The sequence below is a fragment of the Carcharodon carcharias genome, chromosome 14, assembly GCF_017639515.1.
Source record: "Carcharodon carcharias isolate sCarCar2 chromosome 14, sCarCar2.pri, whole genome shotgun sequence".
In the NCBI taxonomy this organism is placed as follows: domain Eukaryota; kingdom Metazoa; phylum Chordata; class Chondrichthyes; order Lamniformes; family Lamnidae; genus Carcharodon; species Carcharodon carcharias.
In genome coordinates, this window is record NC_054480.1 from 142,489,774 (window position 1) to 142,511,433 (window position 21,660).

General features: G+C 43.9%; 1 protein-coding gene across 4 annotated transcripts in view; it reads right to left on the reverse strand.

Moving 5' to 3' along the window:
* The window catches only part of LOC121287284 (L-selectin-like), a 37,940-nt gene extending 20,183 nt beyond the window's left edge, over positions 1-17,757 (reverse strand). For 3 of the 4 annotated variants that reach the window (XM_041205017.1, XM_041205016.1, XM_041205019.1), the window contains exons 1-3: positions 17,497-17,757; positions 16,135-16,242; positions 7,537-7,644 (exon numbers count right to left, since the gene is read on the reverse strand). In XM_041205017.1, coding sequence (XP_041060951.1) covers positions 7,537-7,644; positions 16,135-16,242; positions 17,497-17,530 — 250 coding nt within the window. In that variant the 5' untranslated portion in view covers positions 17,531-17,757. The remainder of the gene's footprint in view (positions 1-7,536; positions 7,645-16,134; positions 16,243-17,496) is intronic. The other variant, XM_041205018.1, reaches the window with a different exon arrangement.
* Between the last annotated feature and the right edge of the window lie 3,903 nt (positions 17,758-21,660).

A 21,660-nucleotide genomic window follows, 5' to 3' on the forward strand; every position in this document is an offset into this window, starting at 1 on the left:
CTATTTTTCGCTGTCTATCCAACCTTATGGTTGGCGGTGGGCGGGCGAATTGACCAGGCGGCCTTTGGATTTTTTAGGAAACCTCATCCACAGGCGGGATGAGGCTTCCAATACTAATGTTAAAAAAAAAATTTCTGGACATCATTTTTATGACGTTTATGTTCATGTCAGTGAGTCCTGTGTGGGAAGACATTTTGCACATCTTCAGAATCTTTATTTTTGATTTTAATATCCTTCAAGCTCCCTGAGGCAGCTCCCTGTTAATTTGGCCAGCCAGCATGAAATTGTGGTCAGGGGCTGATTGGGGAGAGGGACCATTTCTCGGCCACTCCTAGGCCTGCCCGACGACCTGAAAATCCTGCCCTACTTCTTTAATTCGTAGTTCATTAAAGACTTTTTTAAAGACTCCAGTGACAAGCTGATTGCACAGTTATCCTCAGAGGCAGCTATTGAGTTACATTCCTGACAGCATGAAGATAAATTAGCATCAACACAAGAATGATAGTATAACTCTGAAGTTGGGTTCTGATCTGGGCTCCGGAGAGACGTGTGTGTGAGAGATTCCCTGGAAGGTTTGCCTCTTCAGCTTGACATTGTATGAAACATAAATTTAATGTGGCATTAGCTGGGTTAGCATCTGCAGTATAACTCCTGTGCAGTGTCAAGCCCAGTTCAAAAAGTGTTCAGCAGGTCCTGGCTATTTCAGAAATTTGGGTGAGACAGTTTAAAGGCTTTGAGAATCTGGTCGCTTTTAAAACAATCAAAGTTTATCTGCAGCAAGCTTGCACAGTGTTCTCACAAGAATCTCATGTTGTTTCACTAACTATTTTCAATAAGAGTCCATTTTTTTCTTTTAAAAAGACAAAATTATGTAAATCAACAGAGTTGGAGCATTCAGCAAGATAAAGGCGACAATGAATGCCCAGGATTGATGACAAGGTAACCATTTCATTCATGTCACCGTTGTCTCCTCAACAACTTATACTGGTATAGCTTCCCTCACTTGGGAGAATATCTTGTGGCATTTAGCAAGGAGGAGAAAGAGAATATCTAGCGGTCACAAAGAAAGGAATTTCAATTTATCTCACATCATCTGGACGTCCTAAAGTGTTTTACAGCCAACAAAATAATCTTGAAATGTTGTCACTGGCATTTTGCAGTAAAATGCTGTAGCCAATTTGTGCCTAAACAGCAAATTTGATAAATATCTAGTTAATCTGTTTTGGGTACTCTTGTTTGAAGGATGAACGCTGGCCTGCTTACCAGGATAAATCCCTGCTCTTCTTTGAATAGCACTGAAGGATTTTTTCGTCCATAATTTCGGTTCATATTTCATCTGACAATGTTACACTTCACCACTGTACTGTAATCAGACCTTCGTCAGACTACCCCTGCATTGTTGTGTATAACTCTGGTCACAGTATTATAAACAAAGATAGAGGCACTGAAGAGGATGAAAAAATGTTTTACAAGATTGATACCAGGAACAGGGGGTTGGTGGGGGGCAGGGTACGCCTAACAGGAGAGGGTGAACAGGCTGAAAGGAGAAGGCTGAAGGGTGACCAACCAGGAGGTCTTTACAATAATGAAAGGTTCTGATAGAGTGGACACAAAGAGAATGTTTCCACTTGTTGGAAGGCCATCAGTATAAGGTAGTCACCAAGAAATCAAATAAGGAATGTAGAAGAGAATTCCTTGCCCAGGGAATAGTGGGAATCTGGAGATCAGTGCCACGAGGAGCGATTGAAGCAAATAGTATAGATGCATTTAAGGGGAGACCAGACATGTATATGAAGGAGAAGGGGACAAGGGTCTATGCTGATAGAGTTGGATGAGGAAAGGCTGGAAGAGACTCAAGGAGAGCATAAATACCGGCTATGGGTTGAAGGTCCTGTTTCTGTGCTGTATCCTATCTAATGCTATGTAGTGTCAGGCTAGATTGTGTGCTCCAGTCCGGGTAAGAGACTTGAACGTTCAAACTGCTTTCTCAGGTGTGCATATTACCACTGAACCAAACTGCTATAGAGATCAAGTAAGGTGAGGAAACCACAAATATAGTGAAAAATTTTAATAATATATTAAGTGAGTGTTTAATTATATTCAGGTGACTGGCATTAACTGAGGATTCGCTGGTGCTTCTATATATATATAGGAGCAGGCTGAAACTGTGTTGGGCTGGGTTTGGAGGTGCATGATTATAATGTGCAACTCTGTAAATAAAGGCTTCTAAAGATTAGGCTCCAGTTCTATCCCTTGTTGCTTGGCGTGCTGGATTAAAACAGATGTTTTTAAGAAGCTTCTGAAGGAGTTGAGAGAGATGATGTGACAGTGGTTTAACACAAGCATTCCTGTGGGCAGCATGTAATAAAGAATGGTTGATCTCTGATAACAGAGCTGGGAAAATAAGGGAAACAGACATCCAGAGCCTCACACATGTAGTAGAGTTATGACCCTAAAGAGATTTGAAAATGAAGACAAAGTCCTTGAATTCAAGGTGGCAGCAGCGAAGTTGGACAAGGACAATATAAAAATATTATGCAATCTAGTTTATTTAGTTAGTTCATTTAGGTAATGTATAGGTATTATTTATTTAAGAAAGGATGTAAATGCCTTGGAAGCAGTTCAGAGAAGGTTTACCAGACTAATATCCAAGGAAGGGTTGGACAAGCTAGACTTGTATCCACTGGAGTTTAGAAGAGTAAGAGGTGACTTAATTGGAACATATAAGATCTTGAGGGGTTTTCACAGGGTAGATGTGGGGAGAGGATGTTTCCTCTTGTGGGCAAATCTAGTACTAGAGGCCACTAGTTAAAAATAAGGGCCAGGATTTTCCGTGACCACTGGCATTGGGTGTGTCCGATGGGGTGAGCGGACAATATGGTGAGAAGGCCAAAAATCGGTTTCATGACATTGTGAAACCAGTTTGCGATTGTCCGCTCAGCCAGCTAGCCAATGGCAGGCTGTGTTCCTTATCATCGAGCGCCGGGAACCTCATTGTAATAAATCAGCATATCATTATAAGGCCTGCCTGCCTGACTTATCCCCCACCCCCCCCCACCCCCCACCCTCCTCTCCCCTCTGGATCGCCTGCCCACCTCAGTGGGAAACACGGCGATGTGTTTCAGATGAGCATGTATAAGTCGTGCACCTGGCGAGCTGCACTTCGCTCGGGACTTCAAGGTTTGTTTGCCTACCTTGCTTCGGGCAGCACTCACAGTCATCAGCGCCAGGCTTCACACACAGCACCACATCACTTTTAGGGGGGTTCACGGGTAGGTGTCTACCTACCAGATCAGCCATGTCTGGGTGGATATCCAACAGCAGCAGGGCTAGGGTTTGCCCGAGGAAGGGGAAGAAGTGGCCTCAGGCAAGGGAAGGGGCTGCAGGACAAGAGATGTACTGGGGAAGGAGGGTATCCCAGGATGTGTGGGGTGGGGGGGCACATGTTGATCTGTGCAAGAGGCCTCAAGATGGTAAGGGCTGAAGGGGCAGTCACCAGAGAAGATGAGGCCAGATGGACATGTGAGAGTGTGTGTGAGAGAGTGAGTGGTGATGTCCCTTGAGCTGGCAGTGAGTGAGATGCCAGTGAATGTGTGATGGGTTTGAGTGTGTGAGTTTAAAGTGGTGAGATGGCTGCCATACCCTGGCTGCACAGATGAGATCATTCATCCTCTACCTGCATTGGATGGCCAACGTCTTCTGTGCAGCATTGGCATTGATTCGCCACTGCCATTGCCTACTAAGCCGGAATGGTAATGTAGCTGCCCCTCCTGCAGCCAGAGCGGGGGTAGAGGGCATCACAGGGGGCCTCCATGGCATCCAAAAGGTGCTTGAGGGCTGCAGTCTTCTTGCCTTTCGAGGCCATGTCTTCTTTGCTGCAGTCGTGGGCTGGAAGCACTGAGCACAACTGTGATTTAAATATGGTGCCTGGTGTGATGAAATGGCATGGTGACAGCATGGCAGGTGAATCAGAGCCCACTTGCCATTGAAATGGCAGGTTTCTCGAGAGTGCACAATTAATATGGTGGGTTTAGAACGATACAGCGTGAGAAGCTGCCATTGCGGCTGCTGGGAAGAGGCAGAGGTAGTTAGCAAGGGGTTGAAAGGGTATTGATGGTAGGCGGGAATGTGGAGTTGAGGTTACTATCAGATCAGCCGTGCTCTCATTGAATGGGGAAGCAGGGTCGAAGGGCCGAGTGGCCTACTCCTGCTCCTAATTCATACGTTCATAAGTTGTTTTTGCCTGAGTTACAGATGTGATGATGGGGTAAGATGCTAGATGCAGCTGTTGTTGTGGCAGAAGCAAAACTTGTTACAAATAGCAAATCTGTTTAATTGTCTCTGTTCATCCTGACGTGATAAGCGAAAGAAAGCACATGCAAACAATGATTTGTGTAATTTGTGATTTGCTAGTTACTTATAAATTAAGCTGACAAATGTATTCAACTTTATAACTGCTGGGAAATGTTTGAGTGTGAGCTGATCAAATAATTGAGTAAGCACGTTCGAAAGATTCAGTGACATGGATCGTATGCAGGCACATGACAGCCAATGAACTAGGACTTAGTTCATGCTAAGGTAAGGTTTTAATAACATCCCGGGCACTGGACATCAAGAGCAGTGAAGATATCCTCACCAAAAAGGGTTCAAAACTCTGGCTTAGTTTGTAACGTTCTAGCCTCTGAGTCAAAAAATTGTAGGTTTAAGAGCCCTCTTTCTCCCACTTTCTCCCTTCTCTCTCCTCTCATCTGCCTTCTTCCTCCAACCCCATCCACTATCCCTTGACTTGATTACTGCACTTGGACTCATTTCCTCAGGTGCATCTCCATGGGAGATCACCTAATATTCAGAAACTGCAATGGTACGATATCACTATTGCTGTATAAAGCTCTGAATTCAATACGCATTCGGGCCTCAATTTAAGAAATGGTACCCTTACACAGTGCCAAAATTGCTAACAATATTGCGTCAAAAATGGCAGAGCTTGTACAAAAATTCACTTTGAAAGAACCAGGAACTTATTCAAAAACGTTTAACGATAAGCTCTATCAAATTTGCTTTTAATAAACTAGCACATTGACCTTGGCAGCTCGTATTGTATGTTGTCCAGGAGCCAGATGCTTGGCAGGTTGTTGAAATGCTCCCATTTAGAATAAACCCTTGATCACAAGTAAATGTGCACACGGATCGGAAATGGTTCTTTCCACGTAATCCTTCGCACTTAACTGAGCTATAGTCCGGTTTTGCAATGACTGGGCATGATCTAACTGAAAAGCAAAGAGTTGAATGCAGAGTGTTTTGTGTAATAAAGGTTTGTTTTGTAATGCATTAGAATTTGTGTTGTAAATAAATGAGTTTCAAACTATGCGGCCACCGTTAAAATTTGAGACATACCAGGAAATCCACTCTTAACATCTAAAAACACTTAAGAATTAGAAGCAGGAATAGGCCATTCCCTTCCGACATTCAATAAGATCTTTTACCTCAGTTACACCTTCCCCCACTTTTCTCATACCCTGTGATCTCCATAGTGTCCAAAAATCTATCAACCTCTGAGCTGAGTAATACTTTTCAGTTTTAGCCAGCCAAAGGTAAATGAAATTACAGTAGCAGAAAATATTTATTAGTATACAGCTTTGAAAGAGATGCATAAGGAAGTCAATAAATACCCGACTGATTGTCTAATGACACATGAATAGAAACCTGAGGACATTTCTACACACTCTGAGACACCTTCTGAACCACCTAGAGAGGTTGAACACCTATCTGTTGTAATCAGTAATCCTGGGAAAATATATAAAAACTAAAATTATTGGCTTAAGTGGGAATGAATGCAATGGTTGAAAATGGGAAATATTTTTGGATTTGTGATCCACACTCACTTAAATCACATAATTCTCTATGTCTTAATGAGTAAAGAATCTGGCTTGGATTTTCACTCCAAGTCAGGGGCGTAGAGTCAGGACATTTTCCAGTTCCACAAATCTGACTTGGGAGAAAGTGCCCCAGAAATTGGGATTTTTAAGACAGGGTTCTCTGGGAGCCAGGCATGTTGCTCCCGGAATGAGTGCAGCAGCTGCCAACTGGGAAGGCGGTCTGGGTGGAATGCTCTGTGCTCTGGTGTTGTGTGCAAGGCTTTTTAAAAAGCAACAAAACAAAGAACAGTCCTACAGACCTCCACCCCCCTCACACCTCCTCGCTCGCCCACATGCTTCCCATGTTCCATTCATGCCAACCCATGCCACTTCATGCCCTCTACCCAACCTCCCATGGCCCTCATACCCTCCATGCCAACCCATTCCCCTCTACCCATTCCCACGACTCTTTATAGCCCCTTTGCCAACTTAGTGCCCACTCATGCCAATCCCTCACCCATCACCCTTTGCCCTTACAACTACCATGCCAACTCAACCGGTATCCACCATGGGCAGACCTCTGGACCCATGCTGACAGTAAATAGAATAAAGTTCTGGGTGTCTATTGCAGACTTTATTTTTAAAAACTCATTCATAAAAAAATGATTTACTACATTTACTTTCCTTCAGCAACATCCTTATAAAAACAAACATTTCATTCAAGGGCATAATCCCTTATGAAAAACAAGCATTGGAATGCATAGCCCCACTTCAAAGATTCTATAACCACTTGGAGCTGTTAATCAAACTGTGAAATGGAAGATACTCTACTGTGATAACAGAAGGTTTCAAAATCAGTCATGCAGCACTAATCCGCTACTGGTACCTTTCAGTCTTATGTCAACAGACAGAGTGAAATAGCAAGCAATTACTTTTTTTAAACATACTAAAACATTTTTTTCAAGTTTTAAAAGGCAGGAGTTTTAAATGACTTGACAGCTTTACAGTTGCCTTTGACAGTTCATCTTGACACTTTTGACAGCCCCAGTGAGGTTGACAGCAAATGATTTTATGCACTTTTTATGCACGTTCATGCCTAATTTTAACAATCCCAAGGGGTGCTTGACCTCCCCAAAGGATGTGCTGAGACCATATCCAAAGGAGTACCCTACCTCTTCAATAGGTACCCCACCTCTCCAAAGGACTCCACAAAGTTCAGACTTGCTCCTACCAGGTCTAACCAGCACACATCATGTTTCACACACCTGGATCACCAAATTAGACATGAGTGGAGGCTTTCTGTCCTTGTGAAAATCCAGGCCTCTATGATACCAAGCTATGGAGGCCAAAAGATCCCATTTTGTGCATAAGCTGATCTCATATGAAGCAATAGTTGGAAACCGCAACTGATCTCAATGTGCCTGGGCTAAAGGAATGAAAAATCAGCCAAGGTTCCAGGATGTCCTGGAGGATCCATATCAGTGGATGCTGGGTAAAGGCAGGATACAGCTCAGCTGTGAAACTCTTCACAGTGCAATAATTTGCCAATATCAAGGTTTTTCATGAAGAATGTCCAATTGGACAAGGAAACAGAAGACTATAAGCACATATGGAATGTTACTTCAGCAAAGGTCAGTCCTTAGGAGATTACATTCTTGAACATATACATTTCAGCACTTACCATTTTCACATTTGTTTCCATAGAAGCCATGGTCACAGATACACCTAAAACCATCAGCCAATTCAATACAAGTACCTCTCTTGTTGCAGCTTCCCGCTTTGCATTTCTCTGTGGAGGCAACATGAGCATTAACACTGGGTCCACATTTGCCAGATGGCATTTAACATTTAACAAGTCTGGTGTAATACATACTGGTAAGGCTTTTGCCAAACATGTTCACACTGTGCAAGATTCATAACTAAAGATTTTTTTGGAAGGGGAAGTGTCCTGTGGGTTATGATATGGGTCTTAAATAAATCTTTGTCATGATCATAAATGCTCATGATTAATGGTGAAAAGCTATAGCCAAAGCAAATAGAGTGTATAACTCAGTATAAAAATGCACTATAAAGGCCTTGATCAAGATACTGATTAAGTCTTCAGTTCTGGTCCCATAAGATGGTGGGTGGTAGTCTTTGGAAAAGGTTCAAAATGGGGTCATTAGATTGATACATAGTTTAAATGGCCTAGATTATCAGGCTAAGATCTCAGTCCTTTCACCTGGAAAAGGGTACACCACAGGGGAATTTCAAATGAGATACTTACTAGAATGAAGGAACAGACAATGACCATGTGGATCAACTCTTTGAATGAGATGGGTAGGGAAAAGCAGGGACGTGCACATTAGCTATGAAAGCATTGAACTAGGTTCATGTCAGGAGACTTTTTTCCCTTGCAAGAGGACCTTTGGAATAAATAGTTTGTAAAGTGTGTGGCGATTCACTACAAATTTTGAAAAGGCATATGGATGACTTCCTGGCTAAGGCTCAGATCAGTCTGTTGGCTAATCTGTCTCAAGGTCACTAGATCCCTTCTGTGTGGGAAAGGAATTTTTCAGAATCTCCCCTCCAACATTTCCCCTGCTCCTCCATCCAGAATTGGCTTAGGGATTTTTTTTTCCCCTTCCAGAAGCTTACATGACTTCTGCTGGATGGGGAACAGTAAAATGTCATGATGCTCATCCTCAACATGGGTCAGGCCTGATAGACCAGCTACTTGTTTGCTGCTTGTCATTTTACACATGATCCTCTCTAGGCAATCACAGGCAAGTACAAAGCAATATACGTACCACAGATCTAGGCACTGAGCTCAGAGCTTCAACAAGGAGTATTGACTAGAAAAATTCAAGTCTGACAGAGATAGGGGGCAGGATTTTTTAGCCCCCGATAAGGGTGAGCACGGAGGTGGCAGTACAAAAGTTCATTCTCCCAGCTAGCACTTGCTGGCTCCATCCTGACCCCGAGCAATTTTTCTGGAGGTGGGGTGTGGGAACAGCCGGGCTACTTGCTTACAAGCAGCGCGTAGCCACTTAGTGATAGTTAAAGGCCAGTCAAGGCCCATTGAAATTCCAGTCAACCTCCAGGCACTCAGATGCATCTGGGAACAGCCCAGCTGCCTGGAGGTGGCTTCCTGGCAACAGGTGGGCTTTGACACCCCAAACCTCCTACCATCCAGTTTTCAAAGCCTGCGCACTGCCCTTAATTGGACACCGAGCCGGCCCTCTGGCCACTAATTGGCCCATACAGGGAACATCACCACAGGGTTTCTGTTTTCACACACAGTGTGGGCTTCTGATCCCCATTTGACCCTTGCAGCAGGGTCCAGAGGCCTGCGGTGAAAATCTTTCCCAATATGTCCAATGCGTGAATGTGACAGAAGTGTTGAAGGGAATAACTGTGCTGTGCATCTTCACAACATGTTCACTTTCTCCAAAGCCTTGCTGCACTGTTTGTGGATTTTCAGTGTTTTTTGAATTTCAACTGTCCCCCCTCCCTTCTCTTGGTCTGCAGTCTTTAGAGGGTAGCCTCTACCATGCCTAGAATTATTGTAACTTCGGAATAACACTGTTAGCTACGTTAATCAATATCCTGTTATTGCTGAAAATATTTACTACTATATGGCAAATGAGCTAATATAAATTCAAAAGTTGGATGATATATGAATATAGATATTTGAGGACATTGTGGCTCCTCTGGGATCCATTTTGGATTCATAGGGAATTTGGAAACCTATTTGCCTTAATCAGCAAACAGGCATATGTACAACACCTTCATTAACCAAGGGGATTGAGGGATATGGGGCAAAGGTAGGTCACAGATCAGTAATGATCATATTGAATGGCAGAACAGGCTCAAGGGGTTTTGTCGTGTTTTCCTATATCTTAATATAAAAACTAAAATTATTAGCTTAACCAGAATAAATGAAATGTTTGCAAAAGGGAAATAATTTTGGATTTGTGATCTACACGTATTAAAATTACTTTAATTCACTGTCTTAATGAGCAAAAACTCTGCCCAGTGTGATACTGAGCTAGGGAGGCTAAAAGATCCCATTTATTTATGGGCTGTGCTGAGTTTACAGAACAATAGTTGGACACTGCAACTGAGCTCAAGGGTTCCTGGGCTTGAGAGGGGAAAAGTCAGCCAGAGTTCCTGGAGCTGCTGGGGAATGTAAATCTGGAAACAGATAAAGGCAGGATTCAGCTCAACTGTGAAACTGTTTGTATTACAAACATTTGTCAATATCAACCAATAGGGTCATTCATGAAGAACTGTCCACTTGAACAAGAAGTAGAAAACGACAAGCACATATGGAGTGCAACTCCAGAAAATGTCAGTAACCTCGGGAGATTATATTCTTGAGTAACATTTGTTTTTGTATGGTTTTTTTTTGCTGAATCTTAACATTTTCACAATTATTTCCATAAAAGCCTTGGTCACAGATGCAACGAAAACCATTAACCAATTCAACACATGTACCTCTTCTGTTGCAGCTTGTTGTTTAGCATTTCTCTGTAGAGTCATTAGTGCAATTATTAACACTGGGCCCACACCTGCCAGAAGACATTTAACACAGGCTAGGATTCTCAGGATGGCGAGGTTTCCCTTCCTGCAATCTGGAAATTCGGCAGAGAACACATTTCTGCCAATGCTGCCCACCCTGCAGCATTTTTCAGGCTCCAAACGAATGTTAATTGGCTGGAGACTGGACTTCCGCTCCTCGCTCGGGAGGAAGTCTCGCCTCAGAGTGCTGCCGGCCATCTCGAATCCCTACAGCGCCAGAGGCTGCAGTCAACAAGACTGGCACTGCGTGCAGGCCCGGATCCTAAGCCCTGGGAGTTGAGGACCAGGTAAGTGAGGGGTCTCAGGACAGGGAGGGGAAGTGAGGCCCCAGGAGAACAGGCAAGAGGGGCTTGGGGGTGTTGTTAGAGAGGATGGGGTGGGAGGAGCGGGGGCTGGAGGGGGGAAAGGGTGTCCCCGCAGGTCAGACCTTTTGATGGATGGATGCCCCCTCTTCCCCACCACCCTCTACTTCCTGCCCAAGGCCTAAACACATTTTCGGGCATCTCCCCAGCTCCTGAACTCCTCCCATCAATCTGAAAATTGAGGCTGGACAGGAAATGGCTCTTAAGTGATCAATAATTGGCCACTTAAGGGCCTTAACTGATGCAAGGGGGGGTCTTGCTGGCCTAGGCCTCGCCCGCCCAAGTGTAAAATTGCAGAGAGATTGAAGTGGGCGGGGGGGGGAAACATGGTGGGAAGGCCATCTGAGAAATTTTACCTTTACCCCCCAGTTACAAATCCGCCTGTGAGGGGACATAAAATGCTGCCCATGGACAAGGGTAGTATAATGAGTGTTTGTAGGGCTTCTACTAAAGAAGCTCTCCATACAGAGTTGCTAACCAAAATATTTAGGGTGGAAAATAGTCCCTGGTCTTATAATCAGTATTTAAATAAAGCTTTATTATGATGATAAGTGTTTGCGATCTGTGGTGAAAGTCTATAGCAAACACAAATAGAGCATTAAGATGTGTAGCTCAGATAATCCAATGGGGGAAAAAAAAGCACCATAAGGGCTGAATTTCACTGAGCCACTTGTGGGTGGGAAACAGGTGAGTGGGCCTGTAAATTGAAGTGCGCAGCAGGGCACCCTCATTTGATGGGCGGAAGGAGAGTTGGAGAGATCTATGCCCAATGTGTAGCCCAGTGGGTTTAACCCTGCCCGCTGCTGATCAGTGAAAAGAGTGGGTGGAGGGAGGCGGTGTGCCTCCTTCCCTGGCCCCCTGTCCCAATTGGAAGAACCCCCCCTACCCCAACACCCATACCTCCACACCCCACACCCACAGTTTTGCCTCCTCTTGTTCCCCCTCCCACCTCTCCCCCAAGTTCAACACACCACCCCACCCCCCCTGGTCAGGTCTGCCAATCCATCCCCAGTGAGATCAAGGGTTTCGTGGCAACCATGGTTTCCCTTCCTCCCCAGCCTCCTGCAATACCTGCAGTGGCCACCGATCCTGGTGTGGTGCAGAGCTGCTGGCCTCTGATTGGTCGGCAGCTCCATGAGGCCATGAGTTGGATGGATGACCTGCCATTGCCTGATAAATTAAAGCAGGGTGACCGCACAAAGTGGAGGCTGACCTGCCACTGGCATTTACCCAGGGGTGCAGGGCCCACCCATCAGTGTATAATCCAGCCCATTGTGTCTTTGTTCAATACCTTAGTTACGCCTCATCTAGAAAACTGTGTTCAGTTTTGGCCCCTTTATACGATGAGTGAGAAATAAGCCCTACAATGATTAGATTGACACCAGGTTTAAAGGCCCTGGTATGCTTGGAGAGCTTGGACATTCACTCTGGAAAAATGTACACTTTGGGGGGAGATTCTGAATGAGATATTCACTGGAAGAATCTAGACTGTGAGCATCTGGATCGACTGTTAGGGAAAGCCTTAAGGACATAAGCAATAGGAGCAGGAGTAAGTCATTCAGTCCATCAAGGCTGTTGCACAATTCAATAATATCGAGGCTGATTTGATTGTGGCCTTAACTCCACTTTCCTGCTCGCCCCCCAATAAACTTTGACTTCCTTATAAAGCAAAAATCTGTCTAACTCAGCCTTGAATATATCGAATGACCCAGCCTCCACTGCTCTCTGTGTGGAAGAGAATTCCAAACACTAGCCAAGGACATACTTATTGCTACAAAAGCAAAAAACTAGGTTGAGTATCAGGAGGCTTTGTTCCACAGGGGACCTGTGGAACAAATTGTTTGTGCAGTGTGCGTGGATTTTCGAAATGGATGGAATCCTGGTTGAGGCTCACATCTCTGTGGCTTAACTAAAACGTCTCAAGGTCACTGTTAGCTTCTGAAACTCATTTTGATCCCCTTCTGCGTCAGAGGGGAACTTTCCAGAAACTTCGCCTTGGCATCTGACCCTCCCCATCACTCACCTCCCTGAATTGGCTTAGATTTTTCCCTCACAGGAGATCACATGAGGTAGTTCAGACACTTCAAGGGTTTAAAATTGATAAGGAGCAAGAATTGGACTTAAAGTTGATAGGGCATCAGGGCCAGATGAGAAATTTCTAAGGATACGGACAGAAGTGAGAGTGGAGATTGCAGAGGCACTGGCCATATTTTTCCAGTCTGCCTTAGACTCAGGGGTGGTGCCATAGACTAGAGAATTGCAAATCTTACACCCTTGTTCAAAAAAGGGTGTAAAGATAAGCCCAGCAACCCAGTCAGATTGACCTCAGCTTCCAGTAACAAGAATTCTGGATAAAATTACTAATCACTTGCGCAAATGCAGATTAATTAAGGAAAAGCACCAAGTTGTTAAGGGAAAATCATGTTTAACTAACATGCGTGGGTTTTTTGATCAGGTAACAGAGAAGGCTGATGAGGGTAATGCAGTTGATATCATGTGTATCAACTCGCAAAAGGCATTGGATGAAGTGCCACACAACAGACATGTGAGAAAAGAATAAATGGAATAAATTCATGGAATAAAAGGAACAGTGTCAACATGGAGATGGAATCAAGTGAGTGATAGGAAGCAAAATACTGGTTAAGGCTTTTGGACTGGAGGAAGGTTTATAGGGGACTTTCCCAGGGATTGGTATTAGGATTCTTGTTCTTCCTGATATATATTAATGACCTAAACCTTGGTGTGCAGGGCACAATTTCACAATTTGTGGATGATACAAAACTTGGAAGTATCGTGAACCATGAGAAGGATAGTGTAGATCTTCAAAAGGACTTGGACAGGTTGGTGGAATAGGCGGACAAGTGGCAGATGAAATTTAATGCAGCGATGTGTAAAATAATTCATTTTAGTAGGAAGAATATGGAGAGACAATATGAAATAAAGGGTATAATTCTAAAGGGGGTGCAGGAGCAGAGGGTTCCGGGTGTTTATGTGCATAAATCATGGAACGTGGTAGAACAGGTTGAGGGAGCAATTAATAAAGGATAAGGCATCCTGGGCTTATCAATAGCGGCATAGAGTACAAAAGCAAGGAAGTTAAGCTGATTTGGCTTCAACTGGAGTATAGCATCCAGAATGGATGGCACTACACTTTAGGAAAGATGTGAAGTCATTAGAGAGGGTGCAGAAAAGATTCATGGGAATGGTTTCAGAGATGAGAAGCTTCAGTTCCTAGTTTGTAGATAGGTTGGAGAAGTTGAGGCTGTTATCCTTGGAGATGAGGAAGTTGAGAGGAGATTTGAGAGAGGTTTTCAAAATCATGAGGAGAACGAGACAGAAGCGATCAGGAGAAACTATGCCCATTGTTGGAATGAGGGCACGGATTTAAGGTAATTGGCAAAGGAAGCAATGGTGACCTGAGGAAAATGTTCATGCAGTGAGTGGTTAGAGTCTGTAACGCACTGCCTGTGACTGTGATGGAGGCAGGTTTAATTGAGACATTCAAGGGGGAATTGGATTGTTATCTGAAAAAGAAGAATGGGCAGGGTTATGGAGAGAAGAGGGGGGAGTGCACTTAGGGAATTGCAACCTTCAGAGAGCCAGCACAGACACAACAAGGCTTTTGAAAAGGTCCTGCATGGGAGAATGGTCAGGAAGTTAAGAGCCCAGGGTAATTTGGCAAATTGGATCCAAAATTGGCTTAGTGGCAGGAGGCAAAGGGTGATGGTCAAAGTTTTTTTGTGATTGGAAGCCTTTGACGAGTGGTGAACCGCAGGGTTCGGTGCTGGGACCCTCGCTGTTTGTAGTGTACATTAATGATTTAGATGTGAATATAGGAGGTACGATCAGTAAGTTCGCAAATGACATGAAAATTGGTGGTGTCGTAAATAGTGAGGAGGAAAACCTTAGATTACAGGACCATATAGATGGACTGGTAAGATGGGCAGAGCAGTGGCAAATGGAATTTAATCTTAAGAAGTGTGAGGTGATGAATTTTGGGAGAACAAACACGGCAGGGGAATACACAATGAATGGTAGGACCCTGGGAAGTACAGAAGATCGGAGGCACATTGGTGTATATGTCCATAAATCCCTGAAGGCAGCAGCACAGGTAGATAAGGTGGTTAAGAAAGCATATGGGATACTTGCCTTTATTAGCCGAGGCAAAGGATAGAAGAGCAGGGGGGTTATGTATGTGATGTATAAAACTTTAGTTAGGCCACAGCTGGAATACTGTGTGTAGTTCTGGTCCACCACATTATAGGAAGGATATGATTGCACTGGAGAGGGTGCAGAGGAGATTCACCAGAATGTTGCCTGGGCTGAAACTTTTCAGCTACGAAGAGATACTGGATAGGCTGGGATTATTTTCCTTAAAGCAGAGAAGGCTGAGGGAGGACCTGATAGAGATATACAAAATTATGAGGGGCATAGATAGGTTGGATAAGAAGAAACATTTCCCCTTAGCGGAGGTGTCAATAACCAGGGCACATAGATTTAAGGTAAGGGGCAGGAAATTTAGAGGGGATTTGAGGAAAATTTTTTTCACCCAGAGGGTGTTTGAAATCTGGAACACACTGACCGAGGGGGTGGTAGAAGCAGGAACCCACATTTAAGAAATATTTAGATGAGCACTTGAAATGCCATAGCATATAGGGCTACAGGGCAAGGGCTGGAAAATGGGATTAGAATAGATAGGTGCTTGATGGCTGGCATGGACATGATGGGCTGAAGGGCCTGTGTCTGTGCTGTAAAACTCTATGACTATACGACAACAGACTGAATGGTCTCCTTGTGTTCTATAACCGCTCTGATTCTATTCCATGATCTTATGATTCTGGTAAGTGGGGAGCAGAAAGTCATGACACTCAGTTACAATGTAATTGAATGGGACAGGTTTGCTAGACCAGCTTTTTTGCTGGCTGTCATTTTCATTATGCTCATGTGATCCTCTCTAGACAATCACAGCAAAGTGCAATGCAACATTGGTATCACAGGACCACCTAGCTGGGAGGCTCAACGAGGAGGACTGAACAGAAACATTCAAGTTTGACAGATACAGCATGTCAGATGTGTACACTCCTGACACACGTCTGGACTAGAGAAGGGAAAAATCAACCGGGTTCCAGGTTCTGCTGCAGAACGTATACCTGTGGATAGATAAAGGCAGGACATTGCTTAACTGTGGAACTAACTATTCACAGTAATTTGCCAATATCAATAAATCACTCATGAAGAATCTCCGTTTGAACAAGGAGGCAGAAGGGCACAGTCACATACAGCATTCTACTTCAGTAAGTCTCAGTGTCCTCAGGACGTTACAATCTTTTGCCAGCTTTTCCTCCAGCTCTTACCATTTTCACAATTGTTCCCATAGAAACCTTGGTCACATATACACCGAAAACCATCAGCCAATTCAACACATGTACCTCTTCTGTAACATGCTGTTGCTTTGCATTTCTCTGTAGAGACATTAGCACAAGCATTAACTTTGAGTCTGCCAGATGGCATTTAACATGGATATGCGTAGTGTAATGCAAGTGGGTGTGGCTTCTGCTGAGCATGTTTACAATATCAAGAGTTCCAACATTTTGTGATGGGTAGTTCCAGGTGTTATATGAGTAAATAAATCTTTACTATGATTATGAATGTTGAGGATTAGTGACTAAGGGCTGTAACAAAAACAAATAGAACGTTAGACTATAAATCTCACATAATTGAATGTAAGCCAATATGCACTATAGCCCTCCTTAGGCTGAATATTGTCACTTACCTGGAAGACTCACCGCCAGGGCCAAAAGCAGATGGTGACTCTGCTTCAGTGAGCAGTGGGACCTTGGGCAGCATTTTCCCACTACTGGTCAATTGGGAGGCTGCCAACGAGGCTACCTTCCAAATAAGGACAGCAAACCTTTCCCAAGAGCTGCCCACCCAATCAGAGATCTGATGACTCAGCAACTCCACTCCTAGCTGTGGTCATTGCAAAGGCTGCAGTTCTAGGGAGAGGGTGCCTCAAAGAAAGGTAATGTGGCTGGGGAAAGCTAGCTAGACAGGCAGGCCCAGGTGCTCCGGAGGGGGTTTCCTGGTGCACCGGTGGTGCCTTTGCCATGTTTGCCACCAGTGGGACCCTCCATGGGCCATGAAGTGCCCATAGAGGTGGGCACCACCCGGAACCCCTAGGAGGTTGCCAGGGTTTAACTGGTAGGCTCCCCAAGTGGCAGCAGACCCTCCCATCGCAGGCAAAATGCCCATGGAGGCACCAAGTGGCCCTTTTTTGGCCATTTAAGGAAATATGGCATGATGCTGCGCCCCCCTCTCGATTTCTCCCCCACCATTTTGCCAGCCCTCCCTCCTTCCAGCCTGTTGCTAATGGGCCAAAAGAATTGAGCCCCTTGTTTAAAATTTGTGTCCAGTTTTGGTCCCCCTACAAGATGGCTGATAAAGAGATCCTGGAAAATGTTCACACTGGGGTCTTAAAATATAGTTTAAAAGCCTGGGTTATCGTGATAGGCTTGGCCATCTCATCCTTTACCCTGGGGAATTTCAATTGAGATATTTACTAGAATGAAGGAACTAGGCTTTGACCGTGTGGAATGACTCTTTGGATTTGATAGGATCGGGAGAACATGCACATTACATAAACATTCAAATCAGTTTGTTAGGAGGATTTTTCACAGAGGACTTTGGAACAAATTGTTTGTACAATGTGGACTCACCACAGATTTTCAGAACGGATGAACTCCTGTGCATTGGGTAATGGTGCCTCAAGGTCACTGAGCACTTCAGGAACTCACGTCTTCTAGGTTCCCAGAATCCTTTCTGTGACAACCCCTCCCCCACCTTTCTTGAATTAGCTAGGGATTTTTCCCCTCACATTGACTTCTGTTTGGTGGGAAGAAGTAAAAGTTATGATGTTCAGATACAACATAATTGAAGGGGGCAGCTTGGTAAACCAGCTACTGTTTTGCTGTCTGTCATTTTCGTTATGTTCCATATGACCTTCTCCAGCCAATCACAGGTAAGTACAAAGCAAAATATGTACTACAGAACTATCTAGCGAGGAGGTTCAATGATGAAGACACAACAGAAAAATTTAAGTTTGACAGGTATAGCATGTTACAAGCGTAACAGTGGCAGAAAATGTATTACAGGAAATAAATATTGTGGGAGAGTGGGACTGGCTGAGTTGCTTTTGCGGAAAACCAGCACAGGCACACAGGATCAAATAGCCACCTTCTGTGCTGTTACCATTCTATGATTCCAAGAAATAAATGCTGCATGTGCACCTTGTATGTTGTATGCAGTATTAGGGTGTTTGGGATTGTAAGGGTTAATGTGGGAAGGGAGAAGCAGTACCACCCACATTATGATGCAGGGAGTCACATGGGAGTAGTAGAGTGTAGCAATGAGGAGTAGTAGAGTGTAGCGATGAGCTTGGTAGAATTTGGCATGATAGCACCTAGTCAAGACTGTATCCTGCATATATATATATATATATATGTATATAGTTATGTGTTATTAATAATAGTTATTGTTCAACCATAGAAGCCTCTAGACCTCTTCATGAGACAACAAACAACATTACAACACTGTATAGTGTATGCTGCATAGTATACACTGTATGTGCAACAACAAAGCTTTCAATACTTTATGTAGCTGCATTAAAACTTCAAGTTCACTCAGATGTATTCTTTCAACATGCCCATGAAGTCAATGGCCTCTCCTGTAAGTGGAAGAATTCCACTGCTCAACCCTCACCACATGCCAATATTCTTTATCCCATGGAATCTCATTTTAAGTTTCAAAATCTTCGTAGGGGAGGAAGTCCATTCATTGATAAAGCCTTGCAGTCAATTCCAATTGCCAAAGTGTGAATTTATTCTGACTCCAGTCAATGAGATGCCGGTTGGAAATAAGGTGTAGTGCATCCATTACCAGATATTCAATCTTTTCACAATCTAATTCACTGGTCAGTAGGGATGAACCTCTGTAGAATTCTATCTTCCAGCAGCTTTCCAGAATAGTAATTTAAATAGAAAATGTTACCATGCCCAAGCTACCAATATGTTCACAAGAAATGTAGGACAAGAAAATTCCATCCTGTTCTGTCCGGATATGGTGCAGCCAATTACACATCAACCCAAACCCCAGTCATGCTCAGGGGAGTAAAAACCCTAAGTCACTTCAGGGGAAGAGAAAGGATTCTGAGAAATTCCTCTCTGATCCCCAAGAAAATCAGACAAGTTCCAGTAGACCTTAACAACTGGTCACCTTTGGCACAGTTTACCTGCTATAATTCAAGATATCTTCCACTCACAGAAACTCATCCAGATCTCGTTTGAAGGCATCAAACAAAACCTTACTCAATACAAAAACAGAATTACCTGGAAAAACTCAGCAGGTCTGGCAGCATCGGCGGAGAAGAAAAGAGTTGACGTTTCGAGTCCTCGTGACCCTTCGACAGAACTTGCGAGGAAGGGTTGTTACAATGTGTTCTAGAGTTTAATTATTCAATGTGAAAAGGAAACTTCCTGGTGTTTAACTTAACTCTCTTCTGATTCTGATGCCTCGAGTTTTCCCACGGCCCCATCTTCTCCCAACCAGCACCACACTCCCCATCTGACCAGCTTCAATAATCAGTTCATCTGAACAGAATGTACTTCCTACATTAATTTAAAGAGCTCAATCATATTCTCTTGGGGCAAAATTTTTACCTCACCGGGCGGGTGCCAGTGAGCATCGTGTGCTGATGCTGAGTGCTGCTGGGGTGAGGGCAGAGGAGGCGAGCGGGGAAGTTTGTGCATGTGTGCCGATGTGGGCTGTGACAGCTCCCCAAAGGCACAGAGCTGAAGAATTTCAGAAACATAAATAAAGAATTTAAAAATGTTAAAAACATGTCCCCACGTGTGACTCAGTCAAATGAACAGGGCCGTATTAAAAATTACTTCCAAGAATTTTAATTTGTTTTAAATTCCTGTTGAAAACCTCCTCCCGCCTGCGGATGAGGTTTCACAAAAAAATCCTTGTCGATTTGTGTGCCCATCAACCGTAAGGTTGGACGGGCAGTGAAAAATTGCATTTGATTATTACTTTAATGGCCTTAATAGGCCTGTTAATGGTTGGTGGGCGCACTGCCGACTCCCAAACACACCCACCAACCGAAATACCGCGCGACTGCGCGTGACATCAGGACACTTGACCGACATCATCGTGCCTCGTTTTACACTCGAGCGTGTAGGGTGCACGCCTGTATGCCAGGTGAAAACTTCTGGTCTTGGAGGTTTCATTACTGTAATGAACAATGACCCAGCATTGAGGCTGTCCTGGTAAAACCGAGACTTGGTATTAACGTTAGCCCTCCAGAGCCCTGCACTATGTGAGGAGACCATTCAGTCTTCTAAATATAGCGAAAGTGAAGTATTGTGTAGGGTAAGTATCATGCTTCTGTTTTTCTATTTAATTGTCATGATTGTACAGCCTCACACTCCGCTCACTATCTTTTCAGTGTTGCAGCACTAATTATGAATTTTCAGCTTTTCATGAACTTTAACCTCCTTCTCCTGGTCTGCAGCCTTACCAGCTCACATATCACAATTACTGTAACTTCTGAATGACAGTGCTAATTACTTAAAGGAAAATCATGCTATTGTTCCAGAAAATATTCATTAATATACAGGCAAATGAACTAACATGAGGAAATGCAAAAATCTAATGACATAGGAACAGAAACTTTGGGGACTTTGTGACTTCTCTGGGACCCTTTCTGGACCCCTCGGACTTTGGAAAGCTATTTTACATAATTAGAAGCCTGAGAAAATATATAACAGCTAACATTATTAACTAAAGGGCAATTCAAGGGCAGTTAGGGATGGGCAATAATTGCTGGCAGAGTCAGCCACATCCACATCCTGTGAAGGAATATTTTTTTTAAAAAGCAGGAAAGACTGCAATAGTTGCAAATGGAAAATAATTTTGGATTTGTGATCGAGATTCACCTAAAAGAGATGCACTACCTCAATGAGCAAAGACTCTGTCCCTGTGAAACTGAGCTACGGAGATCAAAAGCATCCATTTCGTTCAGGGGGCTGTGCTGAGTTAGCCAGAGCAACAGTTGGAAAACGGCAGCTGACTGTTGCTTAAGGTCAGTCGTGGTTCAGCAGCTCAGCAGTCACTGCCTCGAAATTGACTTACACTTCCTTACACGACAGGCAAATGTTAAGCGTTACTATTAATATAATACGGATAGAAATCAATGGCAGCATTTCATCAGGGGATTTCCCAGGCTCGGGAAAGGAAAAATCAGCCAGAGATTCCAGGCCTTGTTGGAGAATGTGCTTATGTGGATGTCAAAGAAGATAGGATAAGGCTCGACCACCAAACTGCTCATAGTCCAAGAGATTGTCAATATCAAGAAAGTTTTTTATAAGAACATAAGAAGTAGGAACAGGAGTAGACCATTCAGCCCCTTGAGCCTGCTCCACCATTCAATAAGATCATGGCTGATCTTCTTGTGTTTCGATTTCCACATTCCCATCTAACCCCGATAACCTTTGATTCCCTTGCCTAACAAGAATCCATCTACCTCTGCCTTAAAAATATTCAATGACCTCACCTATACCACCTACTGAGGCAGAGTTCCAAAGTCTCACAACCCTTTGAGAGAGAATTTCTCCTCATCTCTGTCCTAAAAGGGTGACCCCTAATTTTAAAACAGTGCCCCCTAGCTCTGGACCCACCCACAAGAGGAAACATCCTTTCGACATCCACCTTGTCAAGTCCGTTCAGGATCTTGTATCCTTCAAATCACCCCACACTCTTCTAAACTCCAGTGGAAACAAGCCCAGTCTGTCCAACCTTTCCTCATAAGACAGTCCACTCAT